The sequence below is a fragment of the Scophthalmus maximus genome, chromosome 3, assembly GCF_022379125.1.
Source record: "Scophthalmus maximus strain ysfricsl-2021 chromosome 3, ASM2237912v1, whole genome shotgun sequence".
Taxonomy (NCBI): domain Eukaryota; kingdom Metazoa; phylum Chordata; class Actinopteri; order Pleuronectiformes; family Scophthalmidae; genus Scophthalmus; species Scophthalmus maximus.
The window spans coordinates 24,252,880-24,280,856 of NC_061517.1; the positions used below are offsets into that span (position 1 = coordinate 24,252,880).

The 27,977-nt window shown below is 46.5% G+C and overlaps 2 protein-coding genes across 18 annotated transcripts in view; both read right to left on the bottom strand.

Moving 5' to 3' along the window:
- Positions 1–1,408: 1,408 nt before the first annotated feature.
- chfr (checkpoint with forkhead and ring finger domains, E3 ubiquitin protein ligase) lies at positions 1,409–12,282 on the bottom strand. 4 transcript variants are annotated; one of them, XM_047331054.1, is made up of 19 exons: positions 12,144–12,265; positions 11,901–11,904; positions 11,035–11,187; positions 9,696–9,795; positions 9,181–9,290; positions 9,032–9,091; positions 8,735–8,929; positions 7,460–7,522; positions 6,759–6,933; positions 6,473–6,627; positions 6,081–6,243; positions 5,365–5,570; positions 4,716–4,832; positions 4,107–4,190; positions 3,741–3,811; positions 3,301–3,388; positions 3,048–3,155; positions 2,834–2,906; positions 1,409–1,878 (listed from the first exon to the last, which is right to left on the bottom strand). In XM_047331054.1, exons 3-19 carry the CDS (start codon positions 11,138–11,140, stop codon positions 1,836–1,838), a joined length of 1,917 nt encoding a protein of 638 aa, XP_047187010.1. In that variant the 5' UTR covers positions 11,141–11,187; positions 11,901–11,904; positions 12,144–12,265; the 3' UTR covers positions 1,409–1,835. The 4 variants fall into 4 exon arrangements, with proteins under 4 accessions (XP_047187010.1, XP_047187008.1, XP_035495966.2 ...); XM_047331052.1 differs by lacking the exon at positions 11,901–11,904 and having other exon boundaries at positions 11,035–11,186; positions 12,130–12,282; XM_035640073.2 differs by lacking the exon at positions 11,901–11,904 and having other exon boundaries at positions 5,371–5,570; positions 11,035–11,186; positions 12,130–12,281.
- Positions 12,283–24,685: 12,403 nt separating this feature from the next.
- The window catches only part of fbrsl1 (fibrosin-like 1), a 279,461-nt gene continuing 276,169 nt past the window's right edge, over positions 24,686–27,977 (bottom strand). For all 14 annotated transcript variants that reach the window (XM_047330730.1, XM_047330738.1, XM_047330736.1 and 11 more), the window contains 2 exons: positions 27,695–27,959; positions 24,686–27,190 (listed from right to left, as the gene is read on the bottom strand). In XM_047330730.1, the coding sequence (XP_047186686.1) occupies positions 25,888–27,190; positions 27,695–27,959 (1,568 nt within the window). In that variant the 3' untranslated portion in view covers positions 24,686–25,887. The remainder of the gene's footprint in view (positions 27,191–27,694; positions 27,960–27,977) is intronic.

Genomic DNA, 27,977 nt, shown 5'->3' on the forward strand with positions numbered 1-27,977 from the left:
TACAATATAGACGCATCGAGCACAAAAACGAGATCAACTAGATCAACATCAACGTGTGAAACTATATATAATATACTAACGCAAACCAAGGGCTGATTTGAACATTTTCCTGTTCCCTCTGTTCTTCATATTCTCCAGCATTTTCCTACACACCAACAGTGACCCTACCAAGAACAAAAAACAAAAACCAGATGACCATCTGGGCAAAATAGCTCACCGTCGTATTTCAGTACATAAGGTTTCTTCAAGAGAAAACTGGGAAGAAGAAACCCTGAAGGCTGATTCGTCAGATCGACATGTTTCGTCCCTTCAAGTCCCTGCGGTACAGGACTTGCTGACACTTTGGGTGATGGCAGTCGTGGATGAGACCGTATCAGATTTAAACGTGGCTGTTCAGTGACAGCTTTGACATTTGACAGAACCTTTAACGAGCAACAAAACAGCAGCTCTGTGTACCTGAGGAACCAGAGAAAAATCTATTCAACTTCAATTTTCGGAAGCTAACTTGAATCCAAACCACTGATCAACTAATATCTTCGAAAAATATTAACGAAATCCGAATAAACTTTTAACCAAACACATAGAACCCAAATGACTAGACACACTACTGTGATGGTATTAGCACATTTCTCTAAACTGTCGTTATAGGAAAAACTCTAGAAGCGCCATTGTCTTCGGCATATTTCACCGTTGCTGGAGTGCAGTCTTGTTTCCTTTCTTTTTTTTTTCTCCACTCTCAGGTCTACGTGGATCAACTTGCATTTCATCACGGCTTAGCCTTTACTACAAGGCGCCCCCTTCTACACTACTTTAATCACCTTGGAGATGATTATCCAGAGCAAAGCATACAAAAGAGGCCCCCGTGCCCTCTTGACAGCATTACGACACATTGATCCCCTTCCCACAGACATGAAATCTTACACAAATATCACATGGGATTATAAATCTACCCCGGTTTTTGTGTGTGTGTGTGTGTGTGTGTGTGTGTGTGTGTGTGTGTGTGTGTGTGTGTGTGTGTGTGTGTGTGTGTGTGTGTGTGTGTGTGTGTGTGTGTGTGTGTGTGTGTGTGTGTGTGTGTGTGTGTGTGTGTGTGTGTGTGTGTGTGTGTGTGTGTGTGTGTGTGTGTGGTGGTGGGGGGGGGGGGGGTTTGAACGTGGCTTTTGCCCTTGCAAAACAGGAACAGACCACCAGAGGTGGGACCGGGTTTTTTTGTAAGCATCATATCTGCACAACGTGGTGCTGCAGAGGATTACTATCACTATAATACTATGTTTCACTTTTACATTTCCTCTTGATGATGTTCACCGGATGTTTTTCGTAAGACTGTTAAAAATACTTATAAGAAAATAAAAATCTGATCCTTTGAGACTAAGGCTGGATAAGGATAGAATATAAAAACATGCACATCAACATTTATAAGTGTACGTAGAGTACATGGCTTTAATCCACACAGATTGCTTCAATCGCTCTTAATCTGAGAGGAAAACATTTTTTGCCCCACGGGCTGGAGGACAGACAAACCGGGAAGCACAATTGAAATGGTGGCTGGTGTTAATTGTCCGCCCACGTCTTAACATCTTGAAAACTTAACTCTGAAGTTTGATTTGAATGTGCATAGCATTATTTCAAACAGCCCCTGTGTAAAGTAAGACGCTGGTCACTAGTGTAAAATGTATGATTGTAATTTCTGTATTAGGGTTATTGCATAACATCTAGAAGGCAGTTGGTTACGATGGACACGAAGAGGAAACACGACATGATCACGTCTCACGTCCGATGCGCAAGATGCTCCGTTGTCCACATTTACCACAGAGGAGACAAACCACTCGGCTCCTTCAGTTCTTGAAACGCGTCTGCTCACATATGTGGTTGAATTTCCTGAAATGAAAATAAGGGAGAAAAGAAACGCATACATGATGACATGAGCCAACATCCACAGGTCTTCGAACAGCACAATGAGGAGGAACTTTGGGTCCTTGTTTATACAAGGACCCCTTCTAGTGGTAAAATGAGTGAACTACATGCATGGGGCAAGTATTCAATATGTCACATATCATGTAATATGTGTACATGGTGTGGTCAGAAATATTGTAAAGATTTGACTCCAACCTGAGAAATCTTTGCTCAGAAATTAAATAATTGAATATATTAGAATTAAATATTATATATATATATACACACACACACACACACACACACACACACATGTATATATGTGTGTATATACATATAATATATACATATATACACACATATATACACATACACATATATACATACATTAACATATATACATATATATATCTAGGCCCGCCCCTGCAAAATTATGACACCGCTGCTTCAGAATTTTATGAACTGTCATGAAGTCGCAAATACACGACTCTGCGAGGGCTTTTATTTTGACGCGACAAGAAACGACGACGGAGCACTGTTGAATCATTGGGGCGACACGCCCCCCAAGGAGAGGGAGAGAGAGAGATGAGTAAGGACAGAGCAGTGTTACCGGGTACCCGTATGAAAAAGGCGCGTTACTTCCTGCGAGTGGGGTAGAGGCAGTAATAACCTACGGAGAATACGTGGACGCGTAACCCGAGCACACCCCGGTTAAGATGTCTACATGCACGAATCCCCCGGATACTAAAGGAGTTGTCTAGGTCTGTTAACCAGGGTATGAGAACTCTCGGGGTAAGGTGTTTACATGGCTGCAACAGTGTTGCAGCGGGGGATACGCGTCACTGAAAAAGCGTCACCGTGTTTCCACTACACAACCACCAGAGGGCAGACATGCTCGCTGAGTGACTTGACGTGCAGTTTTGTATCTAATAAGACTTACATCGCGTGATGTGCTTTGACCTGCGTGCGACAGTTGCGTCCCCAGTAACAGTCCGGACGAGACGCTGCAGCAGCTGAGGAAAGGAACACATTGGTAAGACATTGATGTTTAGGATGAGTGAATATCTAAATTCTAAAAACTGTAGTTAAACTTTTTGTCTGAGTTGCCAAAAAAGCTGAAGTCCCTTCAACATATAACTTATGGTCCGTCTGACCTGGCAGCTCAGATGGAGGGATGCTCTGTCTGTACTTGTAGGCCAGCTCCTTGAACGCTCGCAGGCCGCAGCATAAGCACAGGATGGTGTTTGCAGAGATCCGGCAATCTGACAGAAAGGGGAAAAAACGATTCACCACTCTGTCTTTTTATATGACAATGGCGAGCGTCACAGCGGATCTTCAAAATGTATCTATACCAAAATCCGCCACTTGGCAATGGAAGTGCCCCCGGGTTTGGATTGGACCGCTCACCTGCCAGGTAGTAGCTGGCTTGCTGTAAGCCCTGCAGAGCCTCCTGACGAAGATCTCTCCAGGACTTCCCTCGGGAGGACAGGTAGTTCTGGTGGATGGAGGGAAAGACACCACCGTAACACCTCACATGAGAGTATGTGCAGAAATGTGGCTCAAGCGTCTCACAGTCACATCGTGTAAGTTGATTCCACAGTTTGCAACAGAAAAGCTTTAGTTGGTCAAATTGACATATTGTTATCTGGAGCTTAGAGCAACAATAGCAATGTGGTGGACGTGAATGTAGATATTTCAGCAGCAGTTATTTCCATGTTATTATCTAAGATACAAATAGCATTCTCTAAGCAATCAAATTCTACAAATAATTCATTCTAATACACAAATGGATGCAAAGAAATTGTGAATGTCAATAAAAAAAAACTGTCACATTAAGTCCTTATTACCTGGAGAATCTCTGATTCATAGTTATTGTTGTTTAACACTCCATCCAAACATTTGTCTGTTAGATTGAGCTCTGGGGGGGAGGGAAGAGGAGACAATGGATTTGTTTAACTGACAAACATTTAACAAACTGCAACACATAAATATGTCATTAGTTTTACAATCTGTGATAATTTCAGGATGACAACCATCACATTTGCAGACGCTGTGGTTTGACACCATCGGGGACAATGTGCATCTCAATTAAAAAGGTTTATCGGTAACAGCCAAAGCCAGCCCCACACTGGACCAAAAAAACCTACTACCCGGCAAATAAGGGCAACAGTCTAGATCCCCCTGGGGCAGTTGTCGCTGAGACAGATACATACCACTGAATCGAGCCAGACAGCCTTGACAGCCGATCCTCTGGCAGCCCCAGTACATGTGACAGAAGGGTCGCTGGCACAGCACACCTGCCAACAGACGGGGCGTCAGGCACACAACGTGTAGAATGGAGTTTGTACAAAAAAATGTATCAAATCACGTGAATGGCTGGCAAAGTTGTACTTTCACTGTCAGGTGATTTGTGCATACCTCAGGGTATGTAACAAGTCTTTATAGTGAAGGAGCCTGACTGGCTTAAAGGGGCAGTCAGCGATTCTAAAGCAATACACGTTTTGTAAAAATCTGCGAATATTTCCTCACGGTCCGTTAGCTGTCACCAAAAAAAATCGTGGTTTTGGTCTCACTCTAGGCTTTGTAAGATGAAATTGTCTGACGTTGACTATAGAGACTTGTATCTGAGCAAATGTTGCCACTATAGAGGTGTTTTCACCTTCCTCTCGTGGAGTAGGAGAGCCCCTTTAATGTGAATCTCAGTCTACTATTTTAACTTTCCTCCCATTTGACTGTAGGTACAAGTAGTTTTCAGACCAACAGCATATTTTTCTTTATTAAGATTTCTAAGGAGGGGTTTACAGGTTCAGGGGACCACTGACATTGTTGAGCGGCGACCTGCTGGCTGTTCAGCTCCGCCCATCTGTCCGGCATCGGCTGGAAGCAGCAGGTGCAGATGAGATGGCAGCCCTGAGGGGGGCAGCAGTACTCCTGAGGAGCTGCAGACAGGAAGGAGGCAGAAAAAGGATTTTTGACAGGTGCTTAGACTTAGGAGATATGAACAGTTGTGCATTATCAGAGCAAACAGCAATTCTCGCTTACTGTTTTTACCTCCGCAAAGGAGGTTATGAGATTGTTTTGGTTTGTCTGTTTGTTTGTTTGCGGGATTTCTCAAAAAGTTATTGACAGATTTTTAAATAAAGATAGGTCTTGGTCATTGTAACAGGTGATGACATTTTGGGAGGGATCCAGGACTTTTTGAAGGATTCTTTATTGCAGGATAGAGAAAAATATGACATTTGAGAGTCATATCTTCACAAATACGTTACATTTTAGAAATATGTAGGTCAAATGGAGATGGGAATGCAAGTTTTGGGTGAAACCGCATATAGGTGGGGTATTGCTCAGCCTTGGTGGAGGTCTGCGCTCTCTGAATGATCTTGTTGGTACGAGAATAGTAACAGCGTGGTGAACCCTGCAAATTTCAGTTCAACTTTAGCAAGTAACCTTTGTAACCATTTCTAAACTCACGATCACCTGAGGGAACATCCGAGGATGTTGAGGGCTGATCCGCCATGGATTTTGCAGACCCTTCTTCGGTTGCTGGTCTGGGCGGAGCAGATATAGGCGGTGGAGCCGACAAACCGGCGAACCAGTAGTTTGAACCCGTTGCGAACAGCACCTGACTGACCTCCCTCCTGTAGCCGGGACACTGCCTGCACATCACCAGAGGCGGACTGGAGACGGAAACACAGAAACAAAAAAAATCAGGACACAAGAAAACAGGCTTTCAGAATTTATGGCTTTTCCCTTTTTTCCATAACATTCTTATATTAAAGCTACAGTGTGTAATAGTTAGTTGAACTTATTCCCAGAAATTGAATATATTGTCCATAACTATGTGTTCATATATGTATGATATATGTACGTTTTTTTGGTCAACTTTGAATGAGTTGAATATAGTTATGAGTTGGACCTGACCTCCTTGTAAGTCGCCAACACGACGTCCCATGTTTGCTACATCGTGTTGAATTCGGAAATGGAATCAGCGGTGCGCCCCCATTAAGTGTCCCCTGTCGGGTCCTCAGTTGGTCGCGGTTTGCAACTTTACCACCAGATGCCACCAGAAAATGACACACTGGGGCTTTAATGCTTTCATATTAAAGTGCTTTTTAAACCAACTCACTGTAGGTTTATGACAGCTGAAAAATAAAAATATTTATACTATGTTTCCTACAAATGCAAACCTAATGTCCGAGGCGTCGCTGTCGTTGTCGGAGAGCTCAAAGAGGTAATCCGAGCCGCCCTCCTCATCGGAGAAAGAGCGCTCGACTTTTGGCTGTAACATGTCCTGAGTTATCTTGTTCTTGCTGTCCATGCTCTTCAGGTCCTCCTCACTGCGACACTTTTCTGCGGGACAGAAAGGCGCGCACAAACATAAACAATATTAATATCTTATCAGATTTTAAGGGAAATATAAATCACTTTGGAAATAATAAAACGTTCCTATAAGCAGGTTTTGCTTACATGCAATTCCTTCTCTCTATGTTCTATATCAAATATCGAACTTTGAATAAAATAAAGTGCCAATGCATTATGATTAAAGAGGCAATTGGAAATAATTGTGATCTGTTCAAACCTGGATGCTGGATGAGGTAGGCCTCCACGAGGTTGTTGAGGATGTGGTTCTTGTGAATCCTCTCCACGGGGCAGCGGCAGGTGGGGCAAAGTGTAGAACGCTCCATCCAGCCTGAGTAGCAGGCAGCACAGAAGACGTGCATGCAAGGCTGCAAGCTGAAGCAAAAAACAAGACTTTCAAAAATCATATTTGGTGCAAATATATGTGTATCCAAAAGTGCCTCACAAAACGTCAAAGTGGGGTTCAGGTCCCTAAACCTTGGACACACAGGCTCTTGAGATCTTACCTGACACAGTCATGCAGCAGGTCCTGGCAAATGACACAAGTCAGAGTCTCCGCCATCTTGTCCGTTTTAGTCCCGTCAACTGGAGGTTTCGATAAGAAACTCTTGGGACTTCCCTTAACTGCGCCGATGACTTCTGTACTGCAGGCATGTGGTAAGTGCGTATCATAATCTCTATCTGTAAACACAAATACTGGATATTACGTGCATGCACCCTTTTCACATTGTATGTTATCATTTCTACATTTCCTTAGATTTATATTGCATGTTAACTAATTTATTACTTTTTTCTGATGCTTTTTTATTTTGTATTATTCCCTTTGATGCTGTTACACGGCAAATTTCCCCATTGTGGGACTAATAAAGACTTATCTTATCCCAAGTCAAAAACCAAGCTAGGCTTAAGGCTGACAAGATATATTTGGGGTGGGAACCAAAGCTCGAACTAAAGCTCTCATGCCGTTCATGACTGGATGGCTCACAATTATTTACAGTTAAATGCAGAAAAAACTGAGGTCCTCGTCATAGCTCCTGGCAACATCACTTCCAAGATCTCCCGGTGTACTGGGTTCCTTTCTCCAGTCAAAAAAATCCACTCTCCGAAATCTTGTCGTATTACGTACTAACTCATAATATATAAAATTACAGTGAATAATCAAGGAAAACCAGGTTTATATTAAAGTTAAAAAACCTAAAAAACTGACCATTATCTTTTTTCCACCGCTTGCTTTCTGGTTCCAAGTCGTCCACGTCTTCTTTTGCTCGGCCTGATCAAGCAGAGGAACAATAGTCGTGGGTCAAACAATTTCGTTAAATTTCTGTACTATGGAAGCAGTTTGATAACAATAACCTTCAGAGGCGCTGTGACGCACAACAAAGGCCGTTCACTCCATCATCTATTAACTTTATTGACCCTGCGGCGAGTCTGGTGCCAGAGTCTGACTCAGCCCATTTTGATCTCATTGTGGGTTCACTTTGTGGGCAATTAATCAGAGCAGCATTAACCTAAAAAAACTGGGGAAAAAACTTTTTTTCGTTTCTAAAGGTTGGGGAAATTGGAGGAAAAGGACTCGCATTTAGTCACAGTCAAGATGGGATTCGGTTGGAAAAGGTTACTGTACAAAGCAGATGGGATCAGACAGCGCTGCCACGCTGATGATACAGCCTGCACTGGGATGGAGCTAGTTTTAATTTGAGTATTAATCATCTACAACCACAACAGGAGGGCTGAGGGCTGCTCCTGTAACAACCAATGAATCCACCATCCATCGCAGGGACACAATCTGACCACACCAGCTGACATTATGTTGTTACAGTTGTTTACAGGGATGCACCGGATGTTTGGGCATCGAAATTGAAAGTGAAAAAGACAGAATCATTTTTACCAAACAATGTTTTTTAGTGACGCGATCAAAAAGCCGCCAGCGTGGAATGCGGTGCGCGCAACATGTCGGCAATGTGGGGCACGAGAAATGATCCAGGACGAGTTGGATTCGGGAAAGCCGCTTGGTGATGGGACGCACAGCGCAGGAGATGGGGGAGAAAGACGAAAGGGAACGGATGAGCCGCGCACACCCTCGCTGTAGTATTAAAACAGTTTAAGTATTTTATTTTATTTTAAGTTATATTGTGCTCTGCTGGTATAATTTCTCCTGGAATGTAAAAAAAAAAAGTTCAGAGTTATATAAATATTTATAAATTGTACTTTTGTAATAGATTTTTCCCCTTGAAAATCAAGACAAAAAAATAAAGGGCACATTGAGGCTATTTCATTTATGCAATGGTGAAAAATTTGGCAAAATAAATGAAATAATGTCCAAAAAACGCGTTTTAGGTATTCGGCCAAGTGTTTCGGTGCATCCCTGGTTGTATATATTTTTTACACATCGACTTTAATACACAATGCTGCACAATCATGACATTGTCATAAGGCGTTGACGACCACCCGTCTTTTGACGGCGTGTTAGCAGAGAACCCACCAGTGGCAGGAGAGGCCACGGTTGCCACGGGACCAGAAACCGAGAGAGGGCTCTCGATGCAGAAGGGGGAAATTGAGGTGGAGGGCTGAGGTTCCTTCCGAGTCGGATCGCAGGGCGCCTTTGTGAGCATCACAGGCTCCACGGAGAGCGGCATCTCCGAAGATGGAGCAGGACAGTGGGCTCCCCTCTCCATGTCTGAAACACAGATACGGGGTGGAGTGGGGGGGTGGTGGTGAGGCACAATGTAGCTGAACAAAGGTGGTTAAGCCGGACAAAAGAAACTACTAGACTACTCACCATAACTGGGTTGTGGAACGGCCTGCTCCGTTTTGATTGAGTGGTAAACGTACGCTATGTCTACAGGGTGACAAGAGAGGCGGTTGTTTGTCTTTACATCTCATAAAAAAGGATTAGGATTCTCATGGCCGACAATGTGAACGACTCACTATGTTCCGGTTCACTCTTCCTGTACACAAAGTAGATGACATCACCATTCTGCAGCATGTGCGTTTGCTTCTTGACCAGCTTGGACATGTTGATCACGGTGCCGTTAGTGCTGCACACAAGCAAAAGTGCAAACATACGCGTGTCACGACACACTGCAAAGGTTTGAAGTGTATCGACTCACACACACACACACAAGTACACACTTGGGACAGCTCTCAAAGAATACCAAGCATAACCTGCATTTTACACACACACACACACACACACACACACACACACACACACACACACACACACACACACACACACACACACACACACACACACACACACACACACACACACACACACACACACACACACACACACACACACACACACACACACACACACTGTATGTTTACTTAAACCAATAGTGCCCCACACAACTCGGATTATTTAGCTTGATCCGTTGGGAAGTTAACACACGATACAGTTCGGGTCCGATGTCGGGTAAACCTTCGGCACACAGTACCTCATGTCTTCAAGCCACACCAGCCCGGAGCTTTCGTCTTGTACGATCTTGCAGTGCTCCCCTGAGACCAGTTTGCTGGCTGGAAATGACAGGTAACACCCTGGCAACAAAATAATAGAAACACCATGACAATAAAGAAGGGCCATAAAACAGATTACTAAGGTCTCTGAGACAGAACCAATTTTTTACTTCTCAGTTTCCTATAATGGTTAATAAATGCAGCAGTTTATGACATGTACTTTGTTCATAGCTATTTTCCCCCCTTTTGACCATTAGCCCGGCGTAGTCAGACATACTCAAACGCGTATTGGTCTGGGACCTCTCGGTACATTTTTGATTTCCAAGAGGCGTTACCAGCGGACACAGACCAATCGCGTGACGCCTGTTTAGCGACGCGGAAAAAATGACGACAGAGTCGAAGCAGAGAGGAGACGTCTGTGACGATGATGATTCCACAATGTCCGTGAACGAGTGTTGCCGTTATCGTGGGGGGAATTTTTGAAAATATCGGGTACTTTAAGTCGAATGCTCGTTGGCTAGCGGCAGCCCCGGTTGATTTCAGAAGTCGCTTCCGGCCGCGTCGTAGCAAAAACTTTTTGATTTTTAGATAATCACTTGTGACGGCAAGTTTTCTGCCGAGGGAAATCCCTTCCCAACAGAGGGGATGCAGACCGTATTCTGGCAGGGCACATTTTAAATGAGCTCCCAGAATCTGTCTGGGTCCCAGGCTATCTGACCACACCACATCTCAGCTACGTCCACACGGCTCTTAACAATAACCGCCTCGAGAGGAAGATTTTGTCAAGTAGATACATTGCTCCCAAGATTCACACGAAGGCATGTTGCCATGACATGTTTTTCTTTTTTTTCGAGCTACCAACGCCCAGACAGAAGCCAACCAATTAAATGCCAGTTGTAGAGCCCAGAAGCTCTCAACAAAAGCAGACACGGGGGGGAAATATAGGCCTAACCTTTTCTTAGGCAAAACCCATTCAAAAAAAATCTACTTAATATTCCGCACACATGTTCTCAATGGACGCCTTTTGTTACCGTCACAAGGGGGCCGTCTAAGTTTGGTGCACTAAAAAAAAGGCTTTGTGTTTTCAAGGGGGAAGCTTTTTTCTTTCTTTTTTAAGGCGCCCAGACACTGACAGCAATGTCTACGCTCCAGACGGGGTCCTCTTTTGTTAGGATGTGTTCCACATTTGGAGCTTTTTTTTTTTGGGGGGGTGGTGGGGGCAAGAAAGATCGAATGTGAAAAGGGTTTTCCGAAGTATGATACGCGGTGAAGAAATGTCTCGTGGTTCCATTCCATCACACGCGCGAAGAAGCGACTGACCTTTCTTGCGGCCGACTGTGCATTCCCTGTTGAAGAGCAGGACGGTCTCACCGGAGTCCACTTTGACCAGCTTCCCCCACGGCCGTCCTCTCCTGCAACCGTCCATCTCCCGATGAGTTGGGGGGGGGTTTCTCCCCCCTTTCCTGTAAGAACTGATGAGAAACAACAAAGTCTGAGCATCTTGCGGTGTAGATCATTTGGCCCATCTGTGATGGTGTAAACGAACACAAAGCAATGTGTTGGATCAGACTGGTCCTGATGGCAGGTGCCAAACAGGGCTCAACAATTTGACACTAAGCAGTCGTTCTTCATTTGGGCATTCAGTCAAAACAGCCCATGGAATTCTGCACAGTGAAGGTTCTTGCGCCTCAGTCCCTTCAGCCAAACGCGCGCCATGAAACGTATTCGCTTGCAGGTTGCCAGTTGTGAGTTTGGTTTGGATAACCCCCTTCAGCCAAACGCGCGTCATGAAACGTATTCGCTTGCAGGTTGCCAGTTGTGAGTTTGGTTTGGATAACCCCCTTCAGCCAAACGCGCGTCATGAAACGCGTGTAGGTCGCCTGTTGTGAGTTTGGTTTTCAATTTACCCCCATGCCCGGTGGTCCTACCGTGCCTCGTCTCATGCCGAATTCCCGAGTGCACTACGTGGATCCATGAACGACGCAGAGCAACGCGAGGACACATTAACACCCAGCTGTATGAGCAAGAACGAGTTCAACTGAGAGAGTCTTCGGACGGAGTTTGGTGAAGAACCCACCGGGACACCGCTTGCTAACGACGCCTCGCTATGGCTTCGCCTTTTTCTGCGCTTACTGCCTCTTCGGCCGGACTTTGTCGTTCGACGAACTGGACGAACGTCAAGTCCTGTCAGTCGTCAGCTGTGTGCGCGGTGAGCCGTTTCGTTGGCGTCGACGTGACAACAGTTAACCGCGGACATGCGCAACTTCGCCCGACAAACAGCGCGGAGCTAACGCGGCTGCTAACGTTAGCATCGCCGCGCGATCTCGTCTCCGGGAGAGAGAGAGAGAGAGAGAGAGAAACGATCTGGGGTGGACAGACGCGCCCGCGACGCGTCGACCACCGCGGCTACTTTACCGTCACGCGGGGAGCTCGTTGTCCCGGTTGCTCTGTGCGAAACGGTTCCTCGTACTCATGTTCCAGCGGTGGGAACGAGACGCACTTCCTGTTGCCAAAGCGCATGAGTTGACAACGGATCAGCTGGCGGAGGAGGGGGCGGGGCGCTTCTGCCCGCTGGTTGAAAAAAGTTCGCGTCGCGCCTTTCCTCGGATCGACAAAACACGAGATGTGTACCGTGAAGGATTCATCTGGTGGGGTTCAAATCCACATTCACGCCACCACTATATATTATTATTATTACTATATTATGTTATCAGAACAGTTATGATCATAAAGATGATCATAAGAAAACAAACACACAGTGGTGAATATGGTTGGTTTGACTCTCGCCCATGGGCACGTGTATAGCACATGAAATCGCATTAAAATGCAATTATAAAAAAGAGAAGATAAGAACATGTTAAAGTGGAATAAGACAGGTGATAAAAAGTTACAGTGCAGCGCAAGAAAAAAATGCATCGATAGTTCATTTACCGAAAGGTCAAGAGTAGGAATTTAAATCATTTTTTATTTATTGGAATGTGAATTTTTTTCAACTCAAACATTAATCTGATGAATAATTATTATATTATTGGCAGATTTAAGAAAGCAATAACATTGCTATTACACAGATGGCTGGAGTATCTGGGAAACTCAGGAGGGTCTTCAGCTTCGCTCAAATATAAGATTGTATGGTTTGACTGTAAAGCATCTTTGTGCACTTGGAAAAGTTACACCCTCAAACATAAGAACCGTGGCCCCGATGTCATGTCTCGATGTGATGTCATGAATAGGAGATTATACAGCCGCTGCACACAGCACCAGGTGGAAACCGAGCTGCCCTTTTTAACCACCTGCCAAACTGCACCAGGACACCAGAGAAACACACTTCCGGCAGATTGCACGCACTCAAAAGGATTTTTGAGAACACGAACAATGACCAAAAACGTTCCGTTCCTGCCGGGTGAAATTCCACAAAGTGCAAAAAACACAGCAGCGGGTTTTGTGAGCCGCTGCGACAAGAAGAGGAGACAAACAACACACGACAATAAAGACTGTCAACCTTGTCCTGCACTGAACATTTGCACTGTGTATAGACTCAGTGTACATACGCACAATACATATTCAAACACACGTCACCCACGCCCTTCTTGTATACCAGCGCTTGTTGATTAGTGCGTGACTGTCGTATGTTATGAGGTTTGAATGTTGATTTCAATTCCTGATAATCGTTAATCGATATCCTGTCACACAATCCCCGTTGATGCGAGGACCGAAGGCACACAGACTCCTGTGATCTGCGTCCTCATCGCACGTGGGTGGCGGTGAATCCTCTCAGATTTTCTGGATCATTCTCTCTTCTCTAGCTCTCTTCTTTGAACTGTATAGACACAGACACACACAACTGTGATAGACTTTGTGTTTGGCATGTCTACACTCAAGAGCTGGACTCTCTGCATTCTCGTCTGCACCCTCACCTGAGCACATCTTCAGTGTCCTGATCCAACTCCCTGGAGCGATTGTTGCCACAACCTATTGAACCACAATACACACGATTTTTGGTCCTTCGAGCCAGATACAAGGAACTGCTACAGCCCAACATGTTCAGTTCAGATGAGGGAGGCCCAGAGCGAAATGTGGACCGGCCACGCCGACGCAGGCACCGGCCATCGAATCTTCAGGACAATGAGTTATAATCATTTGCAGCACGAGAAAGGAAAATGTCCAACTGCGACGAGCTACGCGGCGCCTCACAGAGATAATCCCTGGCTCCTCTGCATTAGCTGTCAAGCCACGGCCCAGACGCCACAAGGGAGAGACATCATCCACACTTATGCCCACAAGCAAGCTGATGCCGCTTAGTGGCATACATCTAGTGATCTTTTGGTTTGCACTAGTTGGATGGGGTGTTCTTTTAGACGGGAGAACACTTATAGGTGAATATCTCCAGCCTACAGACAACTCCTGTAATTATTTTTTTTCTGGAATGAACATAATGTATGCCTGTGTCGCCCTGGGAGCCCCAATGAGATGCAATGATGATATGGAAGCAATTTATTCACTGTTCATTTTTTTTTATACAGAGACTGAGTATATATATAAGTTCATAACAACAGAATAAAAATGAAATGTACAGCCGACAGTGTGATGGCACCTATTAAATGTGTTCTTAATGTACATTACCTTCACTATAAAATGCGATTCAGTATGAGTACGACTATGTACGACCACTAACAAAATGGCAAGAGATTCCCCTCGTTACAAAAGAACATTGAACTTCTTACAATGCAAATTAATTTGTGTGGTCAGTGTTAATAACAATGATAAATCCATAATAAAACCATCTGCTACGTTAACGAAGAAAGACGCGACCGAAGGAAACAATCGGGCTCTATCAAGATGCTGCATGGTGTAGCTTAAGCTTAAGTAAGAATTAACATGATGTGTGATACACAGATTCTCTTTGATAAAGTTACACAACGTGAGCCTGACGTGCAATACGTGTGAACTACACCATGACTTATCTGACAATTCAACAGGTAATAACAACTGGCAACATGTTCATGTTTCATCTCAGAATGAGGCTGCGCAATGGGCCAACAGCACAGGACACCTTTCACCAAGGGTTAGGCTTTTCTGACCAAGTTTTAGAAATGGATATGGTCAACCTAGCAGGTAAAGTTCGTGAAAAAGCAGTCATTTCCTGTTGAGTTTTGTCGTGCAAAAATGCCACACAACAACAACAACACAGGCAATAGCTAAAGTACGGAATTTGACATCATTAATAATAATCTGTTTGTAGCTCATTATCTGTTTATATGGCAGAAAATCTTTCACAAACACAACGTGCAATTGCACATAGGCAAACACCATCGTCTGCATGACACAATCGTCTCCCAGCAGCCGCTCACTGAGAGGGAGGAGAGGATGCTGAAATCTGTAGACTCTGTAGAGTTTACAAAAAAACCCCATATTTGTTGTCTTTTATAGAGGAAAATACGTCAACGTTCTTTTTCTTGATTTCTTTAATTATAAAATAAATATTCATTGTACGGATTTGTAACATTTAATTCATATTTTATAACACACACACACACACACACACACACACACAGACACACACACACACACACACACACACACACACAGACACACACACACAACAATATCTAAAGGTTTATCGTGTCAGTTTGACATTTTGTTTTATTATAATTGCATTAGGCTCATGCAACACATCACTGGTTTGAATCACGCTCTTTCTGATCACAAAGGAACAATCACAAACACTGATTTGACAAAACGCATAAATTGATATCAGTGTAACAGAGAGGGATCCCGTTTCAAGATCCATTAAGACGGCTTGAAGGAGGTTCCCGGTGCAAAAGTAAATGTGCCTAAGTACTTAAAGTAAATTGTTGAGGTACTAGTACATTACTTGAGTCTTTCCATTTTGTGCTGTTTCATACCTCATACTCCCCACACACTTACTGGAGGAGGGAAATTAACTTTTCACTCCACTGCATTTATCAAACAGACATGTTGACATCACTAGTTATTTCTCAGAGAAGATTTTACATGAAATTGTTATAGTTTATAAAAACATGTGCATTATGAAAGATGAAACCAGAGGTTTTCAACCTCTTTGTGGTTTTTTAAAAGATTACACAAAAGCCCAATAATGCATACATTTTATTTTTCCTCTTTGCTCTCCCATTATTCACGTCTTGGCCGCTCAGAATTATCTTGTGACCCTCTGGAGGGACGTGTGCCCTGGGTTTGGTGCCGCAGGACTAACTCCACCTCATCCAGCTACTACGACATCAAAATGATCTGATAAGGTCAAGTATTGTGACATATGACTCATCATATTTTTCTTTGGAACAAGTGCCTTTTACTTGATATTTAAAATTCTATACTAATCCCCCCTTAATAAAAGTTTATACCCCAAAATAGAGTGCATAAGGAAGAAGTTGTTTGAGCGACGGTCTCTGGGACAGTTACAATGAACACACACCTGCAGGAATAGAACTGTTGTGTTGTTGTTGTTACCAGTCAGATGACAGCTACACAAATGCCGAATGAACCATCGATTGTTCTGCGTGAATGAAACAGCTGATGCCCGTCAGCTGATACCAGGGCGACATTAGTGCTCCAAATATTCATACGTCCTCATTTTGCGATCTATGCCAAATGTCAGTCCAGTTTTAAATGCTCATGTCATTCATACAGAGACATGCATTCATTTCAATGTGCGCATCAGCGAAGTTGTTGCAATAACACTTTTCCCCTTTCATATTAAATGCATGCAACGCCATGTCCACACGGAGAAAAGTTCCATTGCTCACACTGGGAAAAGAAATTTACGCAGCTGGCTTTGCTGCGGACCACTGACAATTTTGATAGGAGGATTTCGCCGTCCAATTACAAGTGGGCCGATCTCTCTTGTTTGAGAAAGACCAACAGGTTCCTCTAATAGAAAAGGCAAACGGGTCCTTAATGCAGGACTAATGTCAGCGCCCACCCCCCACCTCCTCCCTCGGCAGTACATTATTAATGGGGCAGTGTGGAGGCTGGTGAGTACAGGGGCCTCTCCTCGCTAATGCGCTCATTCCTCATTGTTATGATGTGTGGTGAGGAAAAACACACACACACACACACACACACTCACTCACACACACACACACACATCACACACACACACACACACACACACACACACACACACACATCACACATCACACACACACACACACATCACACACACACACACACACACGCACACATCACACGCACACACACACACACACACACACTCACACACACACTCACTCACACACACACACACATCACACACGCACACATCACACGCACACACACACACACACACATCACACACACACACACATCGCCACATCACACACACATCACACACACACACACATCACACACACACACACACATCACACACACACACACCCACACACACACACATCACACATCACACATCACACACACACACACACATCACACACACACACACACACACACACATCACACACACACACACACACACACACATGCACACACATCACACACACACACACACACACATCACACACACATCACACACACACATCACACACACATCACACACACCGTGCCTTCTCACAGGCTCCTATCTACAGGCGCACACGCCCACACACACAAAGGTGTGTCCTCCGTGCAGAACACGCCATTATGTTCTTTAGCTGGCAGCCGGCGTGAACTGCGAATCCTCCACTGATCCCCCTGATAAGGTCGCAGCGGCAAATTGAACGGAGCTCATTGAATCCCGCAGCCACACTGTCAATCAGCATCGCCTAAGTGGATCAAAGATTACTCGTGGCGGCTGCACAAAAACATCAAACGTGTAATTAAATGGAATAATGAGAAAAATAAAACCTTAATGTAGCCAAGTGGGAGCGAGGGGCGAGCGAAGGAACGTGACTCCGCTGCGCTCCCTGAAATTATCTCTCTCTCCGTCGCGGGCTAATTGCCGGAGGATGTCCTCTTAACTGAGTGTGAAAAGCTGTGTCTAATTACTGCAACATTAATCAGGCATTAGCATGTTATCACAAGGTTAACTTCTCAGGAGGGGCCCGTGAGCAGCTGGAGCTGCCACTTGCCCATGCTGCGTTGGGCCGAGCGGGCCACAAGGGGTAGTGCTCGTTCTTCCGGTGAATCATTCCTCGCGGAGGCCCGAGAGCCGGGATCAGCAGGGCAAGCGTGTTGGGTTGGAGCGGGCCTTTTTTCCGCGGTTTGGAGATTCCCTCAGCGTCGAGCGCGAGAACGAGCGGAATCAATATCAGCCATTTCCTGCTCATTGTGGAGACGGAACGGGTACAGTTGTCCTCGGGGGACGGGGATTTTGGGGGGTTGTAATTTGTTAACATCTTACTTTGCACAGACACACACACCAAAAAAAGAGGGAGATCTTTGCCTCACACCACCGTATGAGGAATTACACGCACTCAGAGAATCTGCAAAATCAATGTCAAGCAATTGTGCGCTCGGTGGAGCGGTGAAGTCCGATGGAATGAAGATTGACCGGACGGTAGTGGAATATGAATACAGATCACGAACACAGCCAGCAGATTGTTGAGAAATGCAAAGTGTAAACTAATCGTCTATTGCCGCCAAGAAGCACAGATGATTGAATTTGTGTGGGTTTTTTTGTTGTTTTCGTCGAAAAGGCCTTTTCAAAATGTGACAGGAATTACTTTGTGTGTTTTGGGCTATTTCTTGTAATATCTGACCGAACAGAAATGGGCCACGTGCATGTTTGATGTCACCGCGCGGCAAACGGCCTGCGAGCGTGCAGACTGAAGGTCGCTCCTGGCAGCGGGCTGGTCCTGTGCCCCGACCTCATTACCGGCAGCTCCGGGGTCGTCTCATCAGGATTCCGGCAGGGGCAGAGAAAGCCTCTGTACCTCCGGCAGCCCTGCCAAAGGCGCTCATTTGTCAGAGAGGCGGGGAGATCACAGGCCGACAAATCTCCCCCGTCTCCCGGACTGTCAAGCTCTTTTGCCTGCGTATCAAAGACAAAAGAACAGAGCTGGGGAAGCAGGGGAGCAGAGCCGCCGCTCTATTTGAAGATGGTCAGCCGTTTAAACCCCCCGAGCGTGCCCTTTTGAAAATGCCTATTAGCCTGGGTGAGGGAGATTACAAGCAAATAAAATTACATTCATTGTGATATTTGATTTCGTAATACCCCCGGAATTATAATTACAGCGCACTCCGCACTTTTCATTTCAAAAAAAAAAAAAAAAACCCATTCGGCGACAACAAAGAATCAAGAGATGGAAATGAGCAGGTTGCACGTCGAGCCAGTGAGTTGCACATTATCGGGCTTGTTTCACCGGGAGTAACAATGATGGCAGATGAATGGAGGCACTAATAAGAATGTAATCAGCTGAGAGAGCAGGATTTAATGATATGGAACACGGGCCTTTCTTTTTCATCTGCCAGTCTTTTGGTGCGACAGCAGGAGAAGGGGAGAACGCCTTGCTTCTGGCGTTACATTCCTCTCAGGGGCTTCAATATGGAAAATGATTCCATTCTTTAGAAAGGCGCACCTCTTGCTCACCTACACAAGGCTCACCCCCCCCCCCCCCCCCCCCCCCCCCCATCATATCTCAGGTGGGCCTGTCAGGGCTGCACCAAAAGCACAACGGTGTACAGCAGGGGGAATGTGGGCCATATGCCGTCCGGCCTAAACCAACAAGCAGAAGGGGACGAGATAAGAGGCATTCTTGGGCGGCGCAGAAACGGGGAATGAGAAGGGGGCCGGCCTGATAGCAGCACTTGTTGTTCCGACGTGTCAAATAGCTGGCCTTCGACGCCCCAATCAGTCGCTGAGTGAGCCACTGTGTAGCCAAGGGCTGGGTGAGATAGCCAGATGGCTGAGGTCCGTGGAGCTCTGCCTGGTTTTCTCGTGTCACAAAGGGACGATCGTGAATCTGGACAGGGCAGGCTATATGAAATGTCGCCGCAGGCCCGAATGGTCGGTGCCGATCGGCGACAGAGTGACAACGAGGGAGGTCGGCCCCCGAAGCGCTCGGCGACAGAGTTGGCCCTGGGTGGCCCATCGGGCATATTTGTGTTCCGGCTCGCGCGGCGGCCTTGTCTGGTGTGATACGTGTTACTGCGGAGCTCGCTGTGTGTAACGATGCCCACCGACCGCTGTGTGCGACTCCGGCCATTCGACACGGGAAAGCAGGAGGCGGCCAATGTGCCGCGGGAAACGTCTGTGGGACGAGACGAGCGGTTTTGGATTCGCTCCGAGACCTCCAGAGGCCTGTGTCGAAGTAATCTGCGAACCATCCGCTCCGCGAGCCCCGTTGCGTGTGGAAGAACAAGCCCCCTTAAGCTGTGACATTAACGAACACGGCGAGATAAGATAGGGTTTGTTATCGTGGCGCACGGAACTCCTGCCCAGATAGGAGATAAGGGCGCCGTTCAAAGCATGTTTGCTGCCAGACAAATATTCCAAAGGAGCATGGGAGGCGGGCAAAGCCCGGCCCGGAATGTCGAGGAGCCCCGTTGAAACCAGATCCATGAAGAATAGGATCCCCCTGAACCTTATTTAACCTTATTACAGCCTCACTTGGTGTTTTTGTGACCGAGGGGTTACAACTCTCTGATGACACACAGTCGTTACACTCGGGCGGCGCTAAAAGAAGCAGTAAGAATCCAATGAGCATATAAAAGACGACCTCACAGGAGGACGTCAAGCACCTGAATACACTATCAAACTACAAAAATAAACCAAAAAAACTGCAGGCGTAGAGTATCACTTTAACTTGGTGCCATTAAAAACACAGAGAGATTTTTGTTTCAGAAAAATGTAATTTATCATTCGAAATTCAACCTCAAACCTAAACGACAAACCGAACAACAGTGGAGGTGAACGTCTGTGCGTTTCGTAGCACGAGGGTTGTCAGTCACTGCAGCTTGTACAGTCCACTGCACGTGTGTGTGTGTGTGTGTGTGTCTGTGTGTGTGTGTGTGGGGGGGGGTCTGCTGATGATAAGGCAAAACTAATATTGTGTGGGTGCCCTCCATGTGCATCAACAACAACAACAAAGAGAGAAACAAGCTTTCTCCAAAATCGCTTACTGCCCCTTTAACTAGTTTCCAGTCTCTCCGTCAAAAATCACAGTCCTGTATCTAATCCTGGACAAACCTTGAGCTTCCAAAACATGAACTTATGATATCATAACTCATGCAACTGTAACAAGGATAAGAATAATCGCTCCTCTTTTTATCGTGCAAGTTGCAATTAAAACTATTCATTATAAGCCGCAACGTTTATTGCGTTAGAGCTCGCTTCAGCTGGCTCGATATCCGTTGAGTAACTCATAATATATTTGTTCACTTTCCCCAAACAAGTTTTCCCTGCTGCTCCAGGGATTATGAGGCGATATAACCACAGCCAGATAGTCCTCTGACTTTAGGTAAGAGTACATGAGATGTTAGCGTCAATTAAATTATAAATAACATCATATCTGGACTCCCGCATCCAAAATCCTCTTGATGTTGTAACTCAAACCAACAGTTTAATATTAGCTCTTTGTTTTCAGTCAAAGGTTTTATGTGGAAAAGATGAAATGTTTTATTTCTAAAACGTGTTATTAATTCACGGGCTGTGAAAACAACCGCTTTTTTGGTGTGTGTCAATTTCATAATTTCACATTGGAAAGGAAATCCTCACACACGGACGCCAAGAAATAGGTGTTGCGTCTCTGCCAGCGACAAACTGAATAAATGCTTTTGAATATGCCCACACCACCAGAGGGGATGGACCGAATCGTAATTCTCATTCTGCGGCTTGGAAACCCCCCCCCCCCTCCGGTGCCAAGCGGCTCTGAGGCGATCCCAGTGATGAGCCAGGGAACACTCTGCTAACTGAGCTCTGGAGAAATACGGTCACGGCAAGATCCATATTCAAATAAACTTCACTCTTGGCCCGTGCACACAAGCCATGTTGTCACCAGCTGGCAGCGCCTCTCAGCCGCCCCTTCAAATACTGAGCCACTTTTGATTAACGTCTCCGCGGCTAATCATGTGCATTAGCCGTGCCAAATTGGACGAGCCACGTATGGCCTCCATTTTGCCTCGAAATCTCTTTAAAAAAACCCCAACTAATTCGAAGCATTTGAGTGCTTCCCTTTTCACCACCCGCCCCTCCCCTAATTCTTCTCTTGTCTAGTGCCCATGTATGGAACATGGCGGCACGGTGCCATCCTGTGGGCCCCCGCATGAGGGGCCTATCGCTGCCAGATGCACCCAGCTGCATAAATGTTATTCATTTTTTTTTTTTTTATGGCTTGTGTACATAATATGGCCAGTGTGGGAGATTGTGAGGTTCCACAAAGACTGGAAAAATCCTCGGAATTGAATCAAAGTGGAGAAGTTATTTTCTTTGGCCGGTGGCCGTTCTGGAGCGTCTCCTTTTCCATCTCCCTTGATTCTCCTCGGCTCCTCCCCGCCTTACACTGTGCTCTCCGAGGTTCCTCTGCGAGTGATTTACAGCATATTCTTTCTCCCGTCGGCCGCATCGGCCGGTCTCCTTGCACAGCCATAGTGGCGGCGGTGGTGGTGGTGACAGCCAGAATATTTCTCATGGATCCAGAGGTGCAGAGACATTAGACAGCACTTTGTCGCCGGGGTCTGGAATTCACACCATTTGGCCGTTTCCAAGTCGGCTCCTTCACCGCCGGCCGGCCTGGTTTCCGTCAGCTGCCGCTCTGTTGACAATGAAGGCTAAAAAAAGACGGCGACACGGGGGGATGTGTGCCGTTGGCCTTTTTAGGTGGTCAAAACAACGTGCGGTCTACAAAGGAGCGGCGTGTCAGGGAGCCGCTGCCAGAGCCCTTGACTCGGTGCTCCCTCGCTCAGTCCACGGTTCAGATATAGTTGAGAGGTTTAGAAGGGCTCTCGTCAGGGTCGGCTGTTCCCCACGGAGAGACGGGCCTGAACTCCACAGTCTCCCACATCATTTGGTTTTGGATTGGCCGGGGGGGGTCCTGTCTCATTACAAATCTCCATTTCAAAACAGCCTCCAAATGGGAACTAATGCATTAGCTCTCGCTGGTGGAAAAGTCTAGGGAGCCTCTACACAGCGGCTCACAAAACGCTTTCATACATGTTTTATCAGCGGGGGAAGAGGCGAGCCGGAGAGAAAAGGAGCTTGGACCTAGCCATTCATTTGTTGCCCATCTTATTAGCTTGGCGCTGTGTTATTAGCAGCCATTGTGCTCCGTAAAAAGCCCCTTAGGCCTGTTCCAGTGCTCGCGGAATCTGGAGTGAGCGCTGTGCCAAGCGCATTTTGGAAATGTTCGAGAGCATGAAAATTCAATCCCGAACCCTCGGCCCTGAGTTTTTCTCACAGATAAATGAAGAGGATTAGTGGAACAATAAAACAATGTCCCAACCTCAGATACCACCGCATCCTATTAATTGGGATTATAGAGAAAAGGTCCCCCCCCCCCCCCAAAAGAAAAAAATCCCACAATCTTGAATCACAGTTGCTTCTTTGTGATATGGAACTCTGCCGTAGTAACAATGTTTCTACGCAAAAATACGAGTCTCAAAATAAATAACAAGTACACAGAGAAAATCGTAAACGACGCCAGCGAGAAATAAATAAGTTCAGGCCTGAACGTGAAGAATAGCTCCGGAAAAGAGCTGACAATTGCAGACGCTGTAATAACCCACCGTGGGTTGGATATGCTAGACAATGTATCAATTGATTCCCATCTGATGATGGACTGTGTGTTGAAATAAATTGACCTTGCCAGACGATGAGTGAAATTGATGGAGCTTTTCATCTCCGGAGGGTCATTCCACACTCGGCTGTGAAATGGATGGGGGGGGGGGGCGTGTGCTCTTCTTGCACCGAAGCTTGTTTGGTAAATAATAGTTACAGGAAAAATCACTATGCAGTTACTACAGGGGGCTAAGTACCTTTTGTTGACGAGATGATTATGTCTAAAAGCACACGGCCCTAAAGTGAAGCAGGCCACTGACAGATGCTACCCGTCGGAGGAATATGTGGCTTCAATTACAGGGGGCCTAAATTGAAAGTGATAGTGATTTAAGTCTTCCCAATACGCCAGCGCCATTCTGGCAAACAGTTCTTTTCAAGGAGCCCTTTAAAAAAAGAAAAAAAACCGAAAAAAAAAAACCTGCTGCAGTGTGTGAGACAGAGGAGTGCCATTGATTTTCCGTAACATCCCCTAATGACCTGGCCACGCCGTGACCCACGCTGTTATTATGGGCTGATAACATTAGACAGGATTGCCGGGTCTCGCGGCGCACAGCGGCGAGATGAGTAGTCGGGGCATTATCGGGATGAATTGGCCGTCTCTGGACGGGCGGCAGGCAGGCACAGCCGAGGGCTTGTCAATATTGGGACGGGGCTCCTCAGGGCTCCCTCCGTGGCCCCACACCAGAGCGCCTTCCGGCCTCATTAGAAAAGCAGATGAGTGGTGTGTGCATGGGGAAAGGAGGCGAATGAGAAGGGAGAGGAGGCGATGGGCTGCCCCCCAGGCATTGCTCCTCTTAATGAGTCCAGACCACGGGTCAATATGCCACTGGGCTGCCAGTCAATACCGGTTACCTGCAACACAAACACTCAAAACCTGCTTTCATACAAAATCAATGTCCTATTAGTCCCTCCCTGTATTGCCGTGGCCCGGTCCCATCGATCTCCTCCGAAGAGCTCTGCAGCCCATGTATGACAGATTATGGTCAAATGATCTGACTCTGCCCGCCAGGTCTGTTGCCTTTATGATTTCAAAGTAATAGCTTGATATCAGATGAGCAAATATGGTAAATGCTAAAAAAAAACGGAGGCACAAGCATTATTGGCAAACCCATGAGCCCTGCATCAACATTCCACTCAGTGGGTTCGGCTCACCGACGAATTCGGTACCCGACAGTCAGCGCTGACGACGAGTTATGGCCTGATTAAAGACAGGCAGCGAACGTATGACATTAGGTCCAAACTTTATTCCGTACATTTTAAACCATGAATGTTCATTTTCATTTTTTGCAGGCCTAATACTCTACTTGTTTTGTATACAACAGTCTAAGAAAAACAACTGCACAACACCACAAGGTTGACAGAGAAAGTCCTTTCGCCGCCCACTAAAAAGTGTCCCTTCCTTTCTGTCTGTCTGGGGCTGGTCCAGTTTGTGACTTGGAAGTCTTTCAATAATTCATCATTATTTCATTGGTAAATATAAACATGTGTTAATCCAAGTTCTCTCGGCATCACCGGAACCGTCCGCTCCCTCCAGGTGATCTCTTCGTCAGGGTGCTGTGTGCTGCTTTGCATAGATTGCAGATGATCCTTGTCGGCCCCCTCGCAACACCCTCCTTTCATATTTCCCATCCGTTGGCCAGGCTTGTCTGTTACCATGATATTCAGCAGGGACGTCACCCCCCCCCCCCTGTTTCATTTCATTTTGTTTTTCTAGAAATGGTTAAAAAGCCTAATAAATTTACATGGTAATTTTGCAGCGAAGGAATATCAACAAGTTATTTACATCAGTTTTCTTTACAGGGACTGAACAAAGACCTCATAATATATATTTATCTGCATATCTCAAAGGCAAAAACAAATGAACAAAACAAATCAGTCGTGTAACATTGTCATCATTGAGGATATCCTGGTACCATGAGGTTAAATTACTGTGGGTTGAAACCAAAATCCAGTCTTTACAGTGGGTCATAATGGATATGTCTCACGATCAGCTGGGATAAATATTGTAAAAGGTGTGACTTATGCACAAAATACATAAAATTCATAGAAATGATATCTATACATGGAACAAGGATAGGAAATGTACAAACTCATCTCAGGACCTCTCTTTTCGCACCGAGCTGAAAAAAGATATTCGATTAATATATTAATAATTATCAAATATTTAAGTCGGCTATAAACATACACATACTTGTGTTCTCTTTACCGACATTATTCAACCTCCAGTCCACTAAAAGTAAAGTCATGGCATGTGCTTAATCGGCCTTGTACACCTTTACTCTCACTTTACAATCATACCCTTTCCCTTAGGGAGTTTTGCGCTCCTCCGGTGAAGAGCAGTGCATTTTGTTCACAAGACGATTTCAGATTAGGTGCGTGGGGGTTTGTGAGCGCGTCTGGTAAGACGTACACCTTTTCGGAAGGAGCTACCGAGCCTCCACCTCTTTGGGGTTGCGAGATGGGGAGTAGTCCCGTGGGTCCTGTGTGGTGGTGAGGGGGGTAGTCCTCCTGGGCGAGGCTGGCCTGGCACTGCCGGCTGGCACAAGTGGCGGGGGTGCACTGAGTGCGGCGGTGGGGGGTGTTCTGTTCAGTGGGCCGTTGTGGCCTGTGGAGGGGCTGAGTCTGGGGTAGTGCATGCCGCCGAGGTGGGGCATAAAGGGGGCCATGTGGGGTAGATGGCCCTCCATGGGGGACTGGTGCAGCTGATGGAGTCGAGCTCTGTCCAGCTCCTCCCGCAGGTGTTGGCGCTCCCGCTCCTCGGCCTGCTGCCTCATCCTCTCGTGCTCCCTGCGCACCTCCAACAGGTGCTCGTGGTGAGAGTAGTCGTGAGCCTCCCGCTCTCGGTAGGCTCGTTCCTGCTCGTACATGCTGGGGAAGCGATGTCCTTGCTCGGCCCTCAGCTGGAAGTCCATGCGCCGCTGCAGGTCCAGGCTGCGGTAGGCCTCTCTGAGGGGGTCCCAGGGGAAGGCCTGGTGGGGCAAGCGCTCTCTTCCCGCCAGGGGGCTCACGCCCATGAAGGGAGCCATTCGAGCCCGGTCGAGCACATTGAGACTGCCCATCTGGGGCATGCCGCCCATGGAAAGGGGAAGAGAGTGTGCCATGGGGACACCGTGCAGGCCGTGTCCTGGGATGTCGTTGCCACGCGGCGAGGGAAGATGCGACTGATGAGACAAAGGTGGGTGGTGGTGGTGCGGGTTTCCAGGTTGGCCCATGGGAGCAGAAAGTGCTTGGACTTGTTGCTGGGGGGCGGGCTCGGAACTCACCACCATGACCTCCTGTTCCTCCTTCCTCTCCTCCTTAATCTTCATGTCATTTTTCACCTTGTGCAGGAGGTCTGCAGGTGGGAGCTCCTTCTTCTCACTGTCCTTGAGTGTAGGCGGGGGCCCGCCTGCCATCTTCATGCTCTGCTCATTGATCACTGCCTTGGAGTACGGAGAAGGAGAGCGTTGCGTGGCTTTGATGGAGTCTTCTGAGGGTCTCCTCTCGAGCATTTCCTTGCCCGGGGAGCGGCTCTCCTTCACCTTCACGTCAACCAGCGCCGAAGACTCTCTGTGGCGCTCCAGCAGCTCCTTCTCCGCCTCACGCACCCGGTCTACGCTCCCACTGTGGTGCCGGCCCGAGTCGCAGGAGTTCTGGCTGTTTGAGCGGATCAGGTTGCTGATCTGGTAGCTGACCGGTGCGGAAGCTGGAGATGAGCGGTTGGAGTGTCGGTTGCGATCCACAGAATCCCTGTAATGACGATATACAACAAATTCATTAGCACCAGTTCAAACAAGCATCATGTAGGAGGGTTGTATTACATTTCTACAATAACATCTTTTGGAAAGTCTCTATAATAATACTATGCCGAGTTTTCCTTTGATAATATTTTCTGCCTTTAATTCTGATAGAAACCCGTGTGTTGCTACAATATTGCCCACAGACATCCTTCCAATTAATTTTTGACCAACAGCTTCCCTCAGCGCTTCTTTTTCCCCAGTTTGATTTGCGTCTCCCTTATTGGCTCCATAATCTCCATCTTATTTCAGTTTCCAAGGATACTACTAATTGCCACAAGAGTTGTTTCCCTCTTGGGGGAAACAACACAGTAAAATTAAATCTTAGGCACATTTATTTTTTAGAATTGCTCTGTAGCAGATAGATTTTTTCCTCTGACTGAATTAAAAACTACTATCCAGTAAATAATACAGGATATTAGATATTTATCTGTCAAAAAGTAGACCACAAGCTCACCTGTCTTTATCCTTCTCCTCCTTCCCAATGGACGAGTCTCTTTTCTCTCTCTCCCTCTCCCTCTCTCTTTCCCGCTCCCTCTCTCGCTCTCTCTCGTGGCTGTTGGCGGACCCGCTTCTCTCGGTGTCTGCGGTTTTGGGCCACTGCGGCGGTGTGGGGAAGGATGGCGGGGTGCGTCGAAGTCTGTTCCAGGTGTCGTGGTGAGGGCTGCCAAACGTGGGCAGTCCTCCCGGCCCCTCCTTGGTGCCAAACACACTGTTGGACCCTGGAGGGAAAGGGGGAG